Here is an 18,913-nt window from a genome sequence, read left to right as displayed (position 1 = left end):
TTAGAGGCATGGTTAAAACAACACAAAAGCTGCCTTGTACTTGCAAATTATCCTGAAATTCCTGTCCTGCAAGCCAGAGTCTATACAAACCTCAGCACCATCATTATTTTAAAATGAAACGCTTCAAACCATCATCTGATTGGTTGAAACAGATTGTAATGTCATCCACAACCTAAGCCAATCAGAGGAAGCTTTGTATTCATTCAAATTCAAAGCTGCCTGTGAATGGCTGAGCACCACTCAGCCCAACTTGCTTTTGTTCCATGTGTGGAACAGGATGTTGGCGTCCCATAGCTGGAACAAAGTGTTGTATACTGGAAGTAAGTGAGGCTACATGTTCACACAGCGCACCCAGTGAGCACACGGCCTCTTTCACATGGCCGATCAGTTCAGGTCCGCCTGTCAGTTTTTCAGACTGACCTGAACGGATGCTCCATAGAGGTCTATGGAGCATCAGATGTCAGCGGTGACATGTCCGCTGACATCCGACCCAAAAAAGTGTGACTGAGGAAAAAAACCTACTTTTCCATCCGTCATCGGATCGGGTGACGACAGACTCTGCCGTCCATCCTCATCTGATCCCCCATAGTGGAGAGCGGCGCTCTGACAGGTCCGTCCATGCGCAGTGTGCAGAGATAGACCTGTCCTCTGCTCAGCGGGGATCGACGGAGCGATCCCCGCTGAGCAAGTGGATATCCACGGGGCAGATCATCACTAATCTGCCCCATGTGAAAGAGGCCTTAGTCTTGGAAATGTTTTTACTTGGGCCAACTTGGCCTAAAAGAACTCCAGTTTTACATTCAGTTTAATTGGATCAGCTTTAAAGCAGATCAGGTGTACCCAGTGGCGTAGCGTGTGTTGTCAGCGCCTGGTGCAAGGCGAGTAATTTGCACCCCCTAACCTGCAGACTTTTAGCACTCCAAGTCCCTTTCCTTTCTACAATAGTACTGACCAACCTGATTCCTATACTGACCACTGTGCTACCTACAGTGTTCCTAAACTGACACTACATTGTGCTGCTCCCTCTCCCCAGACCGCGCCAGCAACATGACTCACCATCAGTTTTTTTTGGTCCAGAAGAGGAGGAGGAGGAAAAGACAGCGGCGGATCCCGATTTTCATTTCCTGTGTATCCCGCACTGTGGCTCCATGTTCTCTGTCTGCCACCCAGTGATTGGGTATATGGGGGTCAGGTGCGGAGGCGGGACTCCAGGAGCATCCACGATCATGGATAGGCCTTCCCCTGCTGCCGCACATGACCCCCATACGCCCAATCACAGGGCGCCGCACAGTGAACATGGAGCCAGAGCGCGGGGGACACAGGAAATGAAATTAGCAAAGGAAGGCAGTAGTGCCACACAATGGAACTGAATTTTGCTCCTCCATATGCAGGGCATACTCAAGACAAGTTCATACAGGGATGAGCCTGTTTATGCTGTAATTCTGTTTGTGCTTCTAACTGTTGCCTTTTAAGAAAATTGCTGAGATCCTGCACTTAGAAGCACCTTTCTTCAGCATCCTTACTGTTATGCATTTAGTGGTGACATTGCATGTGGAACCACAGTAAGCAGTTGTGGTGGTAGGCATCTGAAACACCCAAGTGTGTCAGATGCTATATATTCTTGGGCTAATGTAGCCATGCAAGAGTGGGGATTGGAGGGGGTCACACATAGTAAAAAAAAAAAAAAAAAATTGGGAGGGGAACCCCCACAGAGTATTTTGGGTTCTTTAAAAGAAAGCACATGAGCAAGGCCGGGTTCACACTGCTATACCACTTTGGATCTGACTTTGCCCTACGACTTGAAGTCCAACTTCAATGAACAAGGATCCTACTTTGATCCCCAACAATACCAGGCATGGTGTTTGGTATGAATCTTTAGGGTGAACTCCATGCAAAATGTTCAAAAACCCAGCATGGGTTCCCCTGAAAAATCCATACCAGACCAAAGGGCCTGGTATGCTCTTTGTAGGGGCAACCCATGCTTTTTTTTTTTTTTATTGTACTTTGGGGAACTCCAAGCCAAAGTCTGGTAGGTTAAGATGGCGACCAGACTTTAGTGATAATCAATAGGATCAGAGTCAGACCAGTTAACACAAATCCCATAGGGAAACATTGATTTTCACACATCACGAGCTCCCGATGTCAGAATGTTTGTCGTACAAGTGTGAACCCGATTTAAGCGTGTCACTTGAGCGCCGGTTGTATATTTAAGACTTTGTAATTACCTTGCAAAAGAAAATACTTTTACTATGCTAGTCTGGGCCATAAAGCTGCTATACATTCCCTCAGAGTATCGCATTTTTGCTAAAGAACACATTTGGACATGGTTGCCATCAGTATGGACCTGGTCATATCAGCACTGTGGAAGATCAGTTTAGATTGGCTGATGGAGATGTCAATTAACCACTTGCCACCCACCATATAGCAAAATGACGGTGGCAAAGTGGTTTTATTATCCTGACCGGACATCATATGACGATGTGATCAGGATATTAAGCCGCTGCATGCCCCTGGGGGTGCGCATCACTGCAATCGTTGTTGCAGTCTTACACACCACAACTACAATCTCAGTAAAGAGCCGATTATCAGCTTTTCCTCAGTCGCGTCTGTCAGACACGAGTAGAGGAGAGCCAATCGGCTGCTCTTCTGACGGGGGGGGTCTGTGCTGATTGATTATCAGCACAGCCCCCCCCCCCCCCCCCCGAGGATACCCACCAGAGATGCCCAACACCAGGTATGCCAGTCAGTGCCCACAGTGGGCATCACCAATAGGCAGTATTGTAGGGATGGATGCCAATCAGTGAAGGAGAAAAATTTACAAAGTTTTGTAACTGAAACAAATATTTTTTCAAAATTTTCCGTCTTTGTTTAGCAGAGAAAAAAAAAATAAATAAAATCGCAGAGGCGATCAAATACCACCAAAAGAAAGCTCTATTTGTGGGAATAAAATTACAATTTAGTTTGGGTACAGTGTAACATGAAAATTTGTCTGGGCAGGAAGGTGTATAATTGCCCGGTATTGAAGTGGTTAATGGCCAGCACTTAAGCGTTACTAAACATGCAACCTGAAATCTTAAAATTAGATATCTGCTTGTGGCATGTTGAAAGTTCATGTTTTGGTAACAGTTATTTAGCTATCCTGGCAGTTTTCTATTCAGAGTGGCTACATGCTTCAACATTGCCACTCTGTATACTCCAAGTTGTTTCTATAGAAGCCAAGAACTTACTTTCCTGTCACATGTGGCACTCCTGCAGGGCAGCTTTAAGGATTGGCAGACAGTGTAGCTGCGCAGTTTATCATTGCCGTTTGTGATTAAGTGGTCAGAGTGCTGGCAGTTTTATGATCCAAATGTGTTAAAAAATAAATAAAAAAAAAGTGCTTGCCCGACATTGATTTTCTTTAACTTCCAGAGCTCCTCCCACTTATTCAAACCATGACCTCTGAGCCTCCCTGCAGTAGTCATGAGGCACCCAAAGATACTATACAGATTTTTGGCAATGTCAACAAATTAACACAAGCATTGCTTTAATGTTTAAAGCACACCTAAATGCAGTTTACCCATTTCCACCCCCAAATTCAGTCACATGATTGCACAACATCCTCCCACAGATCCCACCCTTACAGGAGACCCCCATACTTATGGCTTAAGTACAAGTGCGCTAAAGAAAGCCGCCCCCCCCCCCCAAAAAAAAAAATTAAATATATATATATATATTTTAAATGAAGCTTTAAAGGGATCCAAAGTAGTATTCTCCAAGACATGAATTGTTATGTCTGTTAAATTTCAAAACTGCTGATAACTACCACCAGGCATTGGCATGTAGCCCAGTAACTCTGTATGACATTTGGGCAAGGCTACTGGAACGGAAGCCAACACTGCCAATTCAGTGACCTTCACTTGCTTCTGGGTCAGATGCTGAGCAGCTGTTCCTGCATTGTGAACACAGGTGGTAAGCTGCCATTCAGATAAAAAAATAAAAAATTTTTGAAGCAAAGCATGACACCACCCTGCCTCTACCTCGTCCAATCAGGGAATGCTTTGAATTTTTCTGAAATGGCACCTAGGCCAGACAGCCGACTGTTCATAAGGCATCAGGTTGGATGCACAGCATCCCAGAGATCACTGGAGTCTACTTCAGTGGTTCCCAGCAGCCACGCCAAGGTATTTCACATAACATGCTAATGCTTGAATTAGTCTTGAAGTATAACCTACCAAGAATTTGAAATCTGTGCAACCAGACAACTCAGCCAGTTAGGGGTTCTGGCATTTCTGCTATAGACAGAAATGAGTTCAAGCCCTAGGAGTAGATACTCTATAGCAAAACCACCATCGAACACAGGATGATTTAATCCCTCCAAACCAACCATGCAGTTTTGATCTCTATCCCAGCACTTGGCATATTAATCCTTTTGGAGTTGTGGCTAAAGGAGTACCAGTCAAGTTCTTGAAGGAATCTTAGTACTACAACTCATACCTCCCATCATGTTCTTGGGTAGTCAAGATCTGCCTGAAAATTCCATGGGGGGGGGGGGGGTTGAATTAAGTGAGGCAAATAGCTACAATAGTTCAACATTACACAAGTTGAATGAATGTGACTTGAGCATCCTAAAGCCTGGAATTTTAAAAATGCCAGGAATAAGATAGCCTTTATTAGGTGTTTATTTCCCCTTACATGTGATGCTTTGTGCAAGCACAAGGTTGCTGAGAAAAACCTGAAAGGGGGAAAAAAAAAAAAAAAAAAAAAAAAATCACATACTGCTTGCTGTGCATTTTATTGAATAAAAGGCTTAACATAAAGTTCAGTTTCATCACTGTACTAACAGCTTTATCTGCTGCACAAATTTAAACAAAAAAATTGGGACAACAGTTTACTTCCTCAGTTGACTGGGATGGGTTTCTGGGCCTGTCTTCTTGCTAAAGTGCTTGCCTTCCTCTCCACAGATTTCACAACTCCCACAGCAACAGTTTGCTTCAAGTCCCGAGCTGCAAATCTCCCTGCAAAGCAAATTGCATGCCATTACAATAGACCTACACACAATTCAGAAACATTAATGCCATGGCCACCTTTAAAAGTGGAAAGCCAATTCCAAGCTGGTGGTTGTGGCAGCATCATCTTATTGTGAAGGTCAGTAGAGAATGTTCTGATTGTGGTAGATTACCATCCATCATCTCCCCCCCCCCCCATTCCTAGTTCAGAAAGGACTGAAGAAACTAGTTTTGGGCAACCAACCCTCAACTTTAACAGAGACTGACTGCTAAAGGTTAGGAGCACAACTAGCCTTTATACAGAAATGTAGTTCCATCCAATAATAAGTCTTCCACCTTTAACTACCCATAGTTGATATCAGACATGCAGTTTCTCATATTGAATAAGGGCTTTGGGGTAGAGAATGGACATATTTGAGCAGTGAGTGGTCACAGGAGGCACAAAGTCATGAGGGGGGGGGGGGGGGGGGGTCAGTGGTTTAGAATCACCGCAGTAGAGGGAGTGATTATATTCCTTAAAATCTGAACTCGCCAGGTAGTCCTCTGCCAATGAGTGAACTTGGAGACCATTTTTACATACAGTTTGAGAGCCATCCTTTCTGGGCTCACCGTGTACCCACAGACATTTAGGGTGCCACATCAGGCTCTTATATGCTGACAACTGCTAGGACGAAATAGGGAAAGGACACAACTCCATAGAAGTCAGAGGAAGGAAAAGTCACAGGAGATGCACATCATATAAAACACTCATGTAAAGAGGGTAAGCAGCCTCAACTTAGACTGAGTCTAGGCAGATTCCTTTTTACATAAGAGTTGTGGCTTTTCCTTCCACTATTCCCAGGCTGTAATGGCCAGGGAAGTAGCCAAATGATCACAATCGGTGCTCAGTTGCTTTGAAGGGCGGGGGGGGGGGGGAGAATATATCAGGGGTCCAATAGGTCCAGCACATACATTAATTGATTACACCACATAAACCCCCCCCCCATGAACATCTGAGTGAGCAGCAATTCTAGAACCCCCCCAATGCAAGATAAAATGCTAAACCGATAACCTGTATAAGCATCACCTATGTTTGGTTCTATGGTTTTACAGGCATGTGCCATTTTTTTAATCTTGACATGGTATCTGACACTAGGGGATCGATGTTATTTTTTTCTAATCTGGTGCAGTTCTGCATAGAAACCAATCAGCTTCCAAGTTGTGTAAGCTTAGTTTTGGGCCAACAAAGGGCTCATGTTCAATTAAGGTAGTAGGGGGGTTTATTTTGCCCATTCATACTTACCTAGATGGATGCATCAATCCGTTGCTGAACCTGGTCCCCTGAGCAAGCATTGCAGATGGCTTGGTTCTCACAGCTGCTGACTGTCAGCAGCTCTGCTCTTCCACGCTCACTGGAGTGCTGAGTATTGGAGGGGCAGGGCGCGGCCGTCTCAGTGGCTCCCCAAGACGGGGGTCAGTCCAGGCACCTGGTGGATCCAGACTGTCATGATAACACTGTGCCTGGACTGATTGCTGCAATGTCAGCAGAAAGCAGACTTCAGCCCACCCTCTGCTGAAAATAGAGACAGGAGTGCAAAACGAATTGCACTCTGACCTATAGGAGAAGCCCAGCCAAATGAGGCCAGCCTGGACTTTAAACCATGTTATACAGTGCTTGTGCCATTCGGTCCCCTGTATGACCTGAAATACCTGGCTATGCCCTCCCCCCTGTAAACTGACTAGTTTCAAAGCTGCTGAGCCCTGATACTGTGGTCAGTTTACATGCCTCCGTCAGCAGCTCCTGTCGCTGTCCTCCCTGCCCGTTAGCTCTGTCCACTCCACAGCTCTTCCTTCCTGTTGCCATCATAATACAATAACCTTGCTACATGAAATAATGTCCCTAGTGCATTCGTTTTGTATGCCACCATGTACCCAATTTCAGAGCACTAATCACGTGACCATCCACCTCTCAGCCGATGTCAGTGGGCATCTCCGCCCCACCCACTTTGCCGTCAGCTCAAGGAGAGATGCAGCTGATTAAGTGAGCATCAATTGGCGCTCTGAAATTGGGTAATATATATACACACACACACACGACATTTAATATAGCAGAGGTGATTGTCGCTTAGCCACTTTAGACTAGCTGAAGTCAGAAGCAGATTAGCTGTGCATGGTAGCCATACCAGATTTTGTTTTAGTGCGTCAGCATACTCAATGATATAGATATACACACACACACACAGAGATGTGAGAGCAGTAGGCTATTTTCAGTGTATATTATTCAATCAGCAGGATGTTTGTTCTTGACCTCACAGTGCAGGTGAAGTGCCATTATGCATAATCACATAGCCTTAGTATTTAGCAGTTTTTAATCAGTTTTGTGCCATTTCCCCCCCCCCCTATATACATATCTGGGTACTCACCTAGTGGAGGATAGTCATAAAATCTCTCCACACAGAATGGTTTGATGGGCTTCAGCTTGACAATTGCAGCATCTCCCGATTTCAGCATTGCTGGGTCATCTTCCAGTTTTTTGCCTGATCTACGGTCAAGCTTCTCCTGCAACTCTGAAAACTGGCAGGTCGTGTGGGCTGTGTGGCAGTCTATGACTGGGGAGTAGCCAGCTTTAATATGACCAGGATGGTTGAGAATGATCACCTGCAAAAAACACAATTTAGGACATGCTCAATGAACTGTAGAATTTTAAAATATACACTGAGAGCAAAGTGGTCTGTGGGTTTATATAATGGAAAGGTTGAAACCAATTTTGTGGTCTGTATCCCTTTGGCAAGATTTCCCCTTCACTTTCTGTCCCAGAGATGCAAGGAAGTGGAAAGAATCTAATACTCTAAAAAAGGTCACCATTGTGAGATACTGAACCTGTTACTCAATATACACTTGGAGTGGGGAAAACTGACACTTCCCATCATTGTATAAGTTAAGAGTTCCAAGACAAAGCATGAATCTATCCAGCCAGGAGTTCTGCTCCTTTCAAACTAAGGAAACAATTTGGCTACACACCATGTTAGTGTACGGGGTGGGGGGTCACCGTGTCCATTCCAGACAGTCTCCAGGATCCTTCCCTTTCTACCTTTTGAGTTACCCTCACCACAATCAGCACTTCCAAGTATGCATATCATGTGACCTTCACAGTTGTTACAGTGCTCCACTCTTGCAGCCAATCTTCTGGCCCAGAACAGCCAGTGACCAGGGAGCGATTTCCCTATTCTTACCAATACAGGTTGCATAGACAAGGGGATGCTGTAAAGACAAATATGGGGGGGGGGGGGGGGGGTAATTCTAGGTTGTTGCATCTTGCTTGAGAGTTCCTCTCACTTCCTGCCCTGGAACTCAAAGTACATAAGTCTCCCAAAAAGCAGATTCCTATTCAAGTGGTCACGAATATATATTTGTGCCAATTAGTGGCTAGACCCTCATCTTTTTTTCCAGGACAGGGTGAAACTTCCCATTTAGGACAGACCACAGTACATACCTTTGAACCTTGCAGCAATCCAACCGATCCTTCCCAAGCAAAAAGGCTAAAATTAAGATTATACACCCAACTACTCAAGTTCCTGCAGCTACAGTGATCAGTAAGACGTTTTAAAATTAGCAAAAATAAAGGTGCAACATGTGTTGAATTTCCATAAAAGACCACATCCAAACAGCAGATGTTAATGCATAACAAGGCTGAAATATGTTAGCATTTGCTTTATGGATAGTGTGTCCTTTATGGAGAATCCATAAATTGAAGATTTAAGAGCAAGAGAGTTATGGGTTATCCATTCATGATGGTTTTAAATTATATTTACAAAGTAATTAAATTGGCTACTATGCTTTTTGCATTCTTTGTGAACAAGTTGTCTTTCAGTTTGACATTTGCCAGTGTCTGCATGGCCTGAGGGAATGAAGCACCATGTAGTCCCTTTTGAGATCACACAACATCCATGCCTCGTCCCTTATATGGGTGAGGGACCAGTTAAAGTTTTGGTATACATTTTCAGGAACTCAGCACTGCAGCATACCTGTGCTATGAAGCTGGTGGCCTCGGTAGGTGGGTCACTCTTCGAGTTCCCAGCAACATTTCCACGTTTCAGACTCTTCACACCAACATTCTTAACATTGAAGCCAATGTTGTACCCAGGGAAGGCAGTCTCCAGAGGCTGATGGTGCATCTCTATCGATTTCACTTCTGCAGTGAAGTTTGAGGGTGCAAAGGAGATGGTCATCCCTGGCTTCAGGATCCCAGTCTCTATCTTGCCCACAGGAACCGTACCAATGCCTAGGAGGAGACAAGCGTGCAAGTGTTTGATCTACAAGCAGTTTACAAAAAAAAAAAAAAAAAAAAAAAAAAAGTACATTTTTTTTAAATCACTCTTCAGTCAAGCTAAGATATTCTGCCCATGTAATACTTTGATACAGAGAGCCAACTGCTGATAATGCTGTTAAAATGCAATATTGTCTAAACATCTGCATCATTGGTAGTACCCCTAACTGGTTACCCCTTAACTGGATTTGTAGAGGGGTTACATGCCTTTAGTCATAGTGTAGGTGTTGTGCCCGGCATCCACAAAAATTTGACTATGCAAGGTGCAGCAGGTTTGGTGGGTTTCTGAATACATGGCACAGAGTATTTTTTTGTTCCACATTTGTTCTGGATGGGAGAGTGTTGAAACTTCTTTTGCCAGACTACAAGTCTGCATAGTGATCCATATTCTGATTGACCCCTAAAACTAAGGCAATGGTTAAGTGTAGTAGATTCCATTAATGGTAGCAATGATCCTACCCTATGCCAAACTCTTTAGGCAACAAAGGTTTTGGTGCCCCATTTACAATAGGTCAGCCAACAGCAAAATCACCTTTGTTAGTTTCTGTACCCAAAGTCAGGAGCCATGTTAGCATGCAAGAAGCTTATAGAGTTGGGGAAACCCTTAAGACTCCTCTGATGCAAAGGCCTAAATTGTAAGAGCCTGGAGACCAATATGAACCCATTAGTGAAAAAGTATAGGCAGCCACTGCATTTGAAGGTGCTCAAATTCCATATGTCTAGTACATCGTTTCCTCGCCCGACATCTCACCTCCTATTTTATAGACATCCTGAAGGGGTAAGCGAAGTGGCTTGTTGGCTGGACGCACTGGGGGAACAAGGCAGTCAATGACCTCAAGCAGAGATTGGCCTTTTGAAAAGGAGTCTTTTCGTTTCACCTTCCAGCCTTTAAACCAGACCATCTGAAAAAAAGGATAGTTGAACACAGCTACATGGCACCAAAGAAAATCTAAAAGACCAAGTAAAAACATTTGAAACGAAACTGAGCACATGTTATTCAAAGAAAAGACCCCGATTGGGGAGAAAAAAATAATAATTAGCCACCACACTACTGGTACTTTACCAAGAATATCCATGAGAACCCCCATTGATTATGTGCATAGGGCACACAAAAATTAAGCCTACTCACCCTCCCATTTTCTCCCCAGTTGCAATCACACTTCAGATTCATATATTACCTTCTGACTGGGAGCAGATATGTTCTCTCCAGTCCACCCAGATACAGGGATAAATGGAATGGTGGCTGGGTTGTAGCCAATCTTCTTGAGGTAGACTGTCACATTCTTGACCACTTCGTCAAACCTCTTTTGGCTGTATGGTGGGTCGGTCATGTCCATCTTGTTTACGCAGACAATGAGCTGTTTTACACCCATGGTGTAGGCCAACAAAGCGTGTTCTCTGGTTTGCCCATTCCTGGAAACTCCAGCTTCAAACTCACCTGTTGCAGCGGAAACCACCAGCACAGCCACATCAGCCTGAAACCAAGCAGACGATTAAAATCTAAACTGATGAGGTGGTTGCATTAGTTCTTTAAAGCAGAAGTAAACCCATCTTCAAGACTGTTACCTTTCTGGCACATGCTGAAGATGTAACACTCCCATTGGTTGTACTCAGAACCAAACTGAGAAACCATCCAATGGCTGGTGTCATAACTGATCACATGTGCAGCATAATGGCAGTTGTAGATTAACAGAGGCCAAGATGGCAGCTTCCTTGGCTGAAAATGATAGGAGGTTTACTTCCACTTTAAGCAATTATGTAAAAGGTGCATTCTTTTAGAATGAATGGGCTGCCAATGGACCAAAACCACACATGACCCCCTTAAAAAGGGGAAAAATATGCTCTACTATTTAGTTCCTTAAATAATGCACACATTTGACTGGGGCCCCAGAGTATCCAACACACTTTTGTATAGGAGCGGAAGGTTTAGAACTTCATCAGGTTTTACAGATGTTGGAGAAGTTTACCCTCACTTATTGTCCAACTTTTCACTAGACAAGTGAAGTTTGTAGGAGAATGCTAGAACTCCCACTAGACTTTTGCTGTTCTCATTTCAGATGTTCCCTCGTTGCCTGTCTGGTAAACAAGTGAGGTGAAATCAATGGAGACCTAAACTGCAAATCCTCTTCGCTATTCAAACTAAAAGTTTTGGATACAATTGCACCTTTACAAAATAAACTCATCTGAAACATCTGTTGCTGTACAGTCACAAAAGATCAAGTATTTATATGGCCTCTGGATGAGAAAGCTTTGGAAGACCAATTCTGCCACAGCCCACTAGAACTGTCACCGGGCATTCACAAAGCAAGGACCTGAATAGAGGTTTATTTCCAAAACTTTGGAAAGGAAGAATTCCAGGTACATAGGTTTTGATTTACGGGGGAAAGAACAGTGTCCAACACCTACAGCTAAGCCAGAAGTTTTTAGGTTCATGCACACTGGCTCAGTGTTTAGAGCAGTGGTGGGCAAGCTGTTGATCCCAATCTACTAGTAGACTGCAGGTAGTTCGGGAAACACAGCCCTGTGTTCCTAGTCCTTCCCGATCTTATAGACTGTACCGTACCCCACCCCCCCTAAAGTGGGGCACACTATAGTACAGGAGCTGACGGAGTTAACTTTTCACATTAACCAGTAGGTGATTGGTTGCCAAGAAGCTGGGCGGTCCTAGCAACCAATCACTAGCTTTTTCATGTGAAAAATTAACTCTTGCAGCTCCCACCCTCCATCTAGTACTTACACCTTTTGCTCACCATTCTGCTGCACAGGTGTTTACCAGTGTAAGGTAGGAGACCTACACTGTCTGGGGGGGGGGCATGCAGAGGAAGAAGAAGCTACTGTATTGGGGGAGTTGATGTGAAGAGCAGCGGAGGATAATATGCTGTGTTTTTATTGGAGGCTTTGTTTTCCAGGTTGCTCTCAAAAAATATATAAATAAAACACCCCCCACCTCTTGAGACAGGAAAAACCCTTCTAGTTTGCTTTGATTGAAGCTTTTTTTCCCTGCCTGCAAAACACCTAAAAATGCGTACATGAGCATTTTAGTCTACCAAAGGAACTTATTTTTGAAGCCCGGAGTGCATGGAGCCTGAGACAACAAAAACAAAGTTTAGCTAGCATAAGTGAAAGGATGCCATGTAGGGGACCCGAGAATTGAACCTAGGACTCCAAAGCCTTATTACGGTAATGCCATGGAAGACAAACCTGGGATGTGCCAGTGATCATATTTTTAATGAAGTCCCTGTGTCCAGGAGCATCAATGATGGTGATTGTATATCTGTTTGTTTGGAATTTCCAAAGGGAGATATCGATGGTGATTCCACGCTCCCTCTCCACCTTCAGCTTATCCAGGATCCATGCAAACTTGAATGAGCTCTTGCCGATCTGGAATAGATTTTTTGGAGGCAATTACAAAAAAAATTTTGCAAGCATCCCCCACTCCCAATAAATTTATGGACCCATTTACTAAGGAACACATACCCCACTTGTTCTCAGATACCATGTTAACTCCTGCCCGCCTTAAAAAGGATCCCCATTTGACATTGGTTATATTATGTCTAATTTGAACGCTACTGATCTGCGCTTTAATATACAGGACTGAAAATCTTGAAGCCTGCCCAGGACAGCCTTACTGCATTTTGCATCACTCTTATAAAGGCCCAATTAATACCTATGGTTGGCCTTTACTGGCTAAAGGAGGGCGCCCAACAGACCATCCCTAGGATTTGATTCATAGAAGATTAAATGCCATGCCTTTAAGTCCCAAGAACAGGAAATATTGGAATCCAGTCAAGAGGAAATTTAGGACATTACATGTACTGTCTGACACCTATCAGAGGTTAGAAAAAAAATAAATAAAAATAATTGGAGGTCACCTGAACAGGAACAGAGGGGGGGGGGGGGGGTTTGGACGACTCATTGGGTCACCTGTCCTGGTGATTAAGAGGGCATGTAGCTTGCTTTAGAGAGATATTCTCCCTTCCAGTAATGTCTAAAAGGACAGGAAATTAATGGCATCTAGCCAACCCCAGTTATATTCCTTGTAAAGTGCAAATAAAGCAGTTTTTATGCATAGAGTAGGGAAAGAAACCTCAATGCGGTCTGTGTTCCCACCTTGGAACGTTCAGCCTCTATTTGCCCCAGTGGCCAGTCACTAGAAAGGAAGATGAGTGAAGAAGCCAAAACGAGAAAAAAATAAAATAGTCACTGGAACGTAAGGCTTACAATGGGAATCGTGCAAATGACAATCTTATGTTGGAGAGGCTTTCTTCCTGTGAAGTTAGTTCCCCACTAGTACATACTGTAGAAACCAAAATAGAACCAAGCCCTAAACTGACAGTAGGTTGCAATTGAGCTGAAAGATCATTTTACTTTAGGTATAGCCAAAAGGTTTAACCCCCGCCCCCATCTTTTTTTGCCACTGAGGAATTTTTTTCTGTCCCAAGGACATAAAGAAAGGCAATATTCCAAAGTACAGGAATTGCACCGCAAGACAATTGCAAGTTGACCCAGGAAAACATTTCAGGTACATTTTGGTCTGGTAGTAACTAAGGTTTTGAGGTTTCCCCTTCTCTTTCCAGGTGACAGTCACCAGTACCAAAATAAATAGGGTGGATCTCACCAAAGGGGGGCACAAACCAATAGAATGGAGTTTACCTCAAAAAAAAAAAAAAAAAAAAAAAAAAAAAAAAACCCCACACACTTTTGTTGTGGATTAGAACAGTTATTGCTGTCTGTGTCCACCCTCTACTTGTCCTGGTGGCCATTATCACCAAACAAATGAAAATCCCAGATTTTGCATGCTCACATGAACAGGAATAGCTGGGAAACCTTTTCTTAAGAGACACTAGTACTGGTGACAACCAGGGGATTCCCTCACTTCCTGTTTGATTATGGAACAAGTGAAGGGAAATCACCCACATGGGGGACAGATTAGGGGGGGGGACCCCCCACACACCCCCCTTCCCTAGTAAGAGGGACACTGGGTTTTGTATCCTTAGATTGGGGAGATTTATTAGAATGCACACACACCTTCAATTAAGCTTTGACAAAGCCTGGAAGCCAATGCGTTTCGATGCAGGGCCACACCAGATTTTGTGAATTTCTCCCCCCACCCCCCCAATTCTAAATATTTCCATAGACAAACCTGCACTTTTAAAACTGAAAAGGCTTTCATAGACCAAATCACTGGTTCCAGTTAGAAGGTAGTCTAGAATCTGCATACATCAGTTTGGACCCCCTTTTAAAAACAGACACAATAGGAGAATGCAGCATGTCCCAGAAATCTGTCACTAGTGCCAACCTCAAGCCAGAGCACAGATAAAAAAAAAAAAAAACCCATAGTCTCTTACCTGGCCAGCAGCAGCTTCCAGCTTCTCCAGGGATCTGGGATCAAACCCACCACACTTGTAGATGAGATGACCAGTGGTGGTGGATTTCCCAGAGTCTACATGGCCAATAATGACAATGTTCAGATGGGCCTTTCCCTTGTCAGACATCTTCTCCTTTTCACTCTACAGCCTCACAATACACACCTTACCTCTATTGTGAGACTATTTGCTGGTAACCTGGATGGCTTATATGGCATCAGCTGCTGATAACGGGGAAGAAAGATACCAGCTGAGACCTCCTGGTCTGGGGAAGACCCAGGTTATTATGATTATCAAAATGATGACTATATGTTAACCCCTTCAGTATGGACAGGGAAATGTGTGCTGAAGACTTTGCACTGATGAACATTTGCTTGGCAACTCTGTAGCACTCAAACGCTTTCTCTATTGGGGCACCTGCTGGGTGACTGATGGATGTCAATGGGCCTGCGGCATCCAGCATAAGAAAGACATTGCAGGAAAGGTGTTACAATTAGCAAGGCTAAGGCTTCTTTAACATTTGGTATGTATTCAGTCCTTGTTCATACCTGTGTGATTTGTCATGCGACAAGAGAAAAACCATTATTGTCTATGGGACCTATTCACACCTATGCAATGTGCTTCTTGGGTAATGGTACAGGTGCTTCTTTTGACCGTATAGATTTCAATGGGAACACCTAAAAAAAAAAATCTAAACCACATAAAAAAATGCATGCAAATGCAGATGAACAAGTGTGAACCTAGCCTTATCCATATTCTCAATATTAGGGATGAGCCGAACATCCCCCGGTTCGGTTCGCACCAGAACTTTCGAACGGACCCCAAATTCGTACGAACGTTAGAACCCCATTGAAGTCTATGGGACTCGAACGTTCAAAATTAAAAGTGCTAATTTTAACGGCTAATATACAAGATACTGTCCTAAAAAGGGTTTGGGGACCTGGCTCTTGCCCCAGGGGACATGGGTCAATGCAAAAAAAACTTTTAAAAACGGCCGTTTTGGCGAGAGCACTGATTTTAATGACGATTAAAGTGAAAAAAAAAGTGAAATATTCCTTTAAATATCGTGCCTGGGGGGTGTCTGTAATATGCCTGAGAAGTGAGTTTCCCGTGTTTAGAACAGTCCCTGCACAAAATGACATTTAACGGAAATAACGTCATTTAAAACTGCTTGCGGTTTTAATGTTGTTATATCTGGTTCCTGCAATATGGTTGAAAATCATTGAGAAAAATGGCATGGGTAGCCCTCCCTGCCCATTACCAGCCCCTTTGGGTCTTGTACGCATATTAAGGGGAACCCCGTACCCATATTAAAAAAAGGAAATACGTGTGGCCCCCAGGCCCTATATACTCAGAACAGCAGTATACAGGCGGTGCAAACAAGACAGGGACTGTGTAGGTTTGTTGTGTTAAGTTGAATCTGTTTGTAATTTTCAACTGGTACATTTTTAAAGTGTAGCTCCAGTCAAAAAAATGATTTTTAAGCTTTTTGGAAAACATAGGGAAGGGTTATCACCCCTGTATAATTTGTTTTGCCGTCCGTCTTTTTCAGAGCACGCAGACAGCACGCACAATCTCCTAACACTGACTGACAGCTCTATTTAAAACGAGCAAGATAGTTAGCTATATAGGTGGATATAGCGGTGTATACTGCGGTCAGGGCACGCAGACAACAACTACTACAGAAGAGCAAGAACGAAAAATCGGCCGATAACGATCGGTGTATACTGTGTTAAAAGTACACAGAACACCCACTAACTGCTACAGACGCCAACACACTACACAAGGCTGCCGCGCTGGCGGCCTTATATAGTGTGGGGTGTGTACTACACAGCCTGAGCTATGATTGGCCACAGGCATCCTGCCTGTGGCCAATCATGGCTCTCCTCGCTGCCGGCGCTGTGATTGGCCAAGCATGCGGGGGTCACAGTGCATGCTTGGCCAATCATGAGCCAGCAATGCACTGCGCCATCGCAGTGCATTGTGGGCCGTGAGCGCCACACGAATTTGACGTGAACGGCCCATAACGTTCGGAATTCGCCGAACGGGCGAACAGCCGATGTTCGAGTCGAACGTATGTTCGACTCGAACACGAAGCTCATCCCTACTCAATATATCTTTTCACCACTAAAATTAGAGAAGTGCCAGGCGGGCATAAAGAAGTGAGCACACCTTGTAATAGCTTTATGAACGAGTCTAGGATTTGTTCACACATATTGCTTTATGGTAATGCATGTAATACCACTTGCTTAAGACCCCTTTTACACTGGGGCCGTGATCACGTTCGCTCTCAAGCACCACTCGTTTTAGTGGTGCTTTTTGGCCACTAGCGGAGCGCTTTTAACCCCAAAGAAGGGGATAAAAACTCCCATGTTGCTTTTCAGGCGCTTTGGAAGCGTTGCCCATTCATTCCAATGGGCAGGGCATTTTGGGAGCGCTAAATACAGTGCTCCCAACCCACCCCAAAGATGCTGCTTGCAGGACTTTTCAGAACGTTCTGCAAGCGCACCGCTCCAGTGTGAAAAGTCACACTTGAATGACTGAGAGGAAGTTTTCAGCAGAGGCTATTTCCAGCGCTAAAGCGCCTGAAAACCACCCCAGTGTGAAAGGGGTCATACTGCAAATCACAGCAACATGTTGTCTAAAAAGGCACCTCAATGCACATACACTACAGTGCAACACAACTCAAGATGTGGTACAACAATTTTTTCTGTGTTGGAATACAACCAAACTGAATAAATTGTACTCATACAATATAATGTGGATGGGCCCCTACAGGTAATGTCTGCCCTCTGCTGAGCTGCATTAACACAGCATAGACATTAACAGCAGGGCTAGGTTCACATGCTGCGGCCGCGGCTCACAGCAGGGGGTCCAGTGCGTCCCTGTACACCATTTCAGGTGCAAATCAGGTCTGAATTTTTGGCTGAAATAGCACCTGAAACAGAGCCAAAGACGCACAGGACCCTTTTCCAGTGCGGCTGCCCCGGAGCTGTGTGAACCAACTCCCATTAAGGCTGGATTCACACCTATGCATTTTTTGTGCTTTTTGGAATTTGCAGATTTGCACTGCTGTCCATTTAACATGGTTTCCTATGGAACACGTTCTGTAGTGCAAATCTGCAAAATGCACAAAAAATGCCATAGGTGTGAATCCAGCCTTAGAGCCGGTCACAGTCTCATATCTTGAAAATAGGATGTGGGGAAACCCACATACAATTTGCATCAGTGTGAACCCAGCCTCACATATGACGCATGTGTGACACTGGGATAAAGGGGCTCCCCATTCAAGTACTGGTTTCCTAACAGGAAAGAGGGCTAAGATTGCGATATGCATATGTACACCTTTAATTCTAGCCCTCCAAACACCACACTGTTTCTAAGGGCTAAACCACACTAGTGCGTTCATCTGCTAAAATGTAGCATTGACCTGCATTGCATTAAAAATGCAACATGTAGGCATTTTAACGCAACACATGTAAAATGCAGGTTAACGCAAGTAAAGAACATTTTTTTTACTGCCCTTCAACCGGAAGTGTAAACTAGGCCTGATACATCCTAATAGTTGTGCTCAGGGCCGCTGATAAGGTAATACAGTCAGCCCCCCTGTACTGGGCCCAGGCCCCATCAGTTCAAAAGGGAGGCCCGGGCACCTGCTGAGCAGGAGGGCCGGCTGTACTGTCTTATTGCAGACATCGATCCTCTTCTGCTTCCCCCTGCAGCGCTGCCAGCTTCTCCTCCTCTACCTCTCTCTGTAGGGGGATTGGTTCAAGCACATACACTCCATCTAACAGCTGTCTGTGTCCTCTGTGTGCCCCTTTCACCCACATCGCTGCTGGCTTCCCTCCTCTCCCAGCGGCAGAAAAATGTGGCTTGGCCACGTGTTTGAGGCCTGTGTTCGGATGGCCAATTACTTGAATGCCCAATGCATGGCCGTATTTTGTTATCATGGGGATGCAGATTTGTTGCATGCATCCCCACGTGGGCAGTCCCATAGATGACTCATGCTCAGGGCTGCCATTAGAAATCACAGTCATCCAATTAAAAAAAAAATTTTTTTGCAATTTTACATGGACTAAACGCAAAAGCTGAGAAATATGAATTTGAACGTCAGACCATTCATTTTCTGGATCTAGTGAAATCAACCGGGGTTATGGCAACGGACCCTCAAAAGGTTTCAGCTATACTGTCTTGGCCACCCCCAACTGATAAAATAGGATTACAATATTTTGTCGGTTTTGCAAATTTTTACA

General features: G+C 44.3%; 1 protein-coding gene across 2 annotated transcripts; it reads right to left on the bottom strand.

The window, feature by feature from the left end:
• Positions 1 to 4,763: 4,763 nt before the first annotated feature.
• On the bottom strand, positions 4,764 to 14,820 carry LOC143998394 (elongation factor 1-alpha). 2 transcript variants are annotated; one of them, XM_077493965.1, is made up of 7 exons: positions 14,643 to 14,820; positions 12,496 to 12,675; positions 10,473 to 10,769; positions 10,046 to 10,196; positions 8,993 to 9,249; positions 7,391 to 7,625; positions 4,764 to 4,997 (listed from the first exon to the last, which is right to left on the bottom strand). In XM_077493965.1, exons 1-7 carry the CDS (start codon positions 14,787 to 14,789, stop codon positions 4,879 to 4,881), a joined length of 1,386 nt encoding a protein of 461 aa, XP_077350091.1. In that variant the 5' UTR covers positions 14,790 to 14,820; the 3' UTR covers positions 4,764 to 4,878. The 2 variants fall into 2 exon arrangements, with proteins under 2 accessions (XP_077350091.1, XP_077350092.1); XM_077493966.1 differs by lacking the exon at positions 12,496 to 12,675.
• Between the last annotated feature and the right edge of the window lie 4,093 nt (positions 14,821 to 18,913).

Source organism: Lithobates pipiens, unplaced genomic scaffold, assembly GCF_037356315.1.
Source record: "Lithobates pipiens isolate NorthernLeopardFrog02 unplaced genomic scaffold, aLitPip1_a1.2 Scaffold_19, whole genome shotgun sequence".
NCBI lineage: Eukaryota > Metazoa > Chordata > Amphibia > Anura > Ranidae > Lithobates > Lithobates pipiens.
The sequence above is the reverse complement of the archived record's forward strand: the minus strand, read 5'-3'. Positions and strand labels throughout refer to the sequence as shown.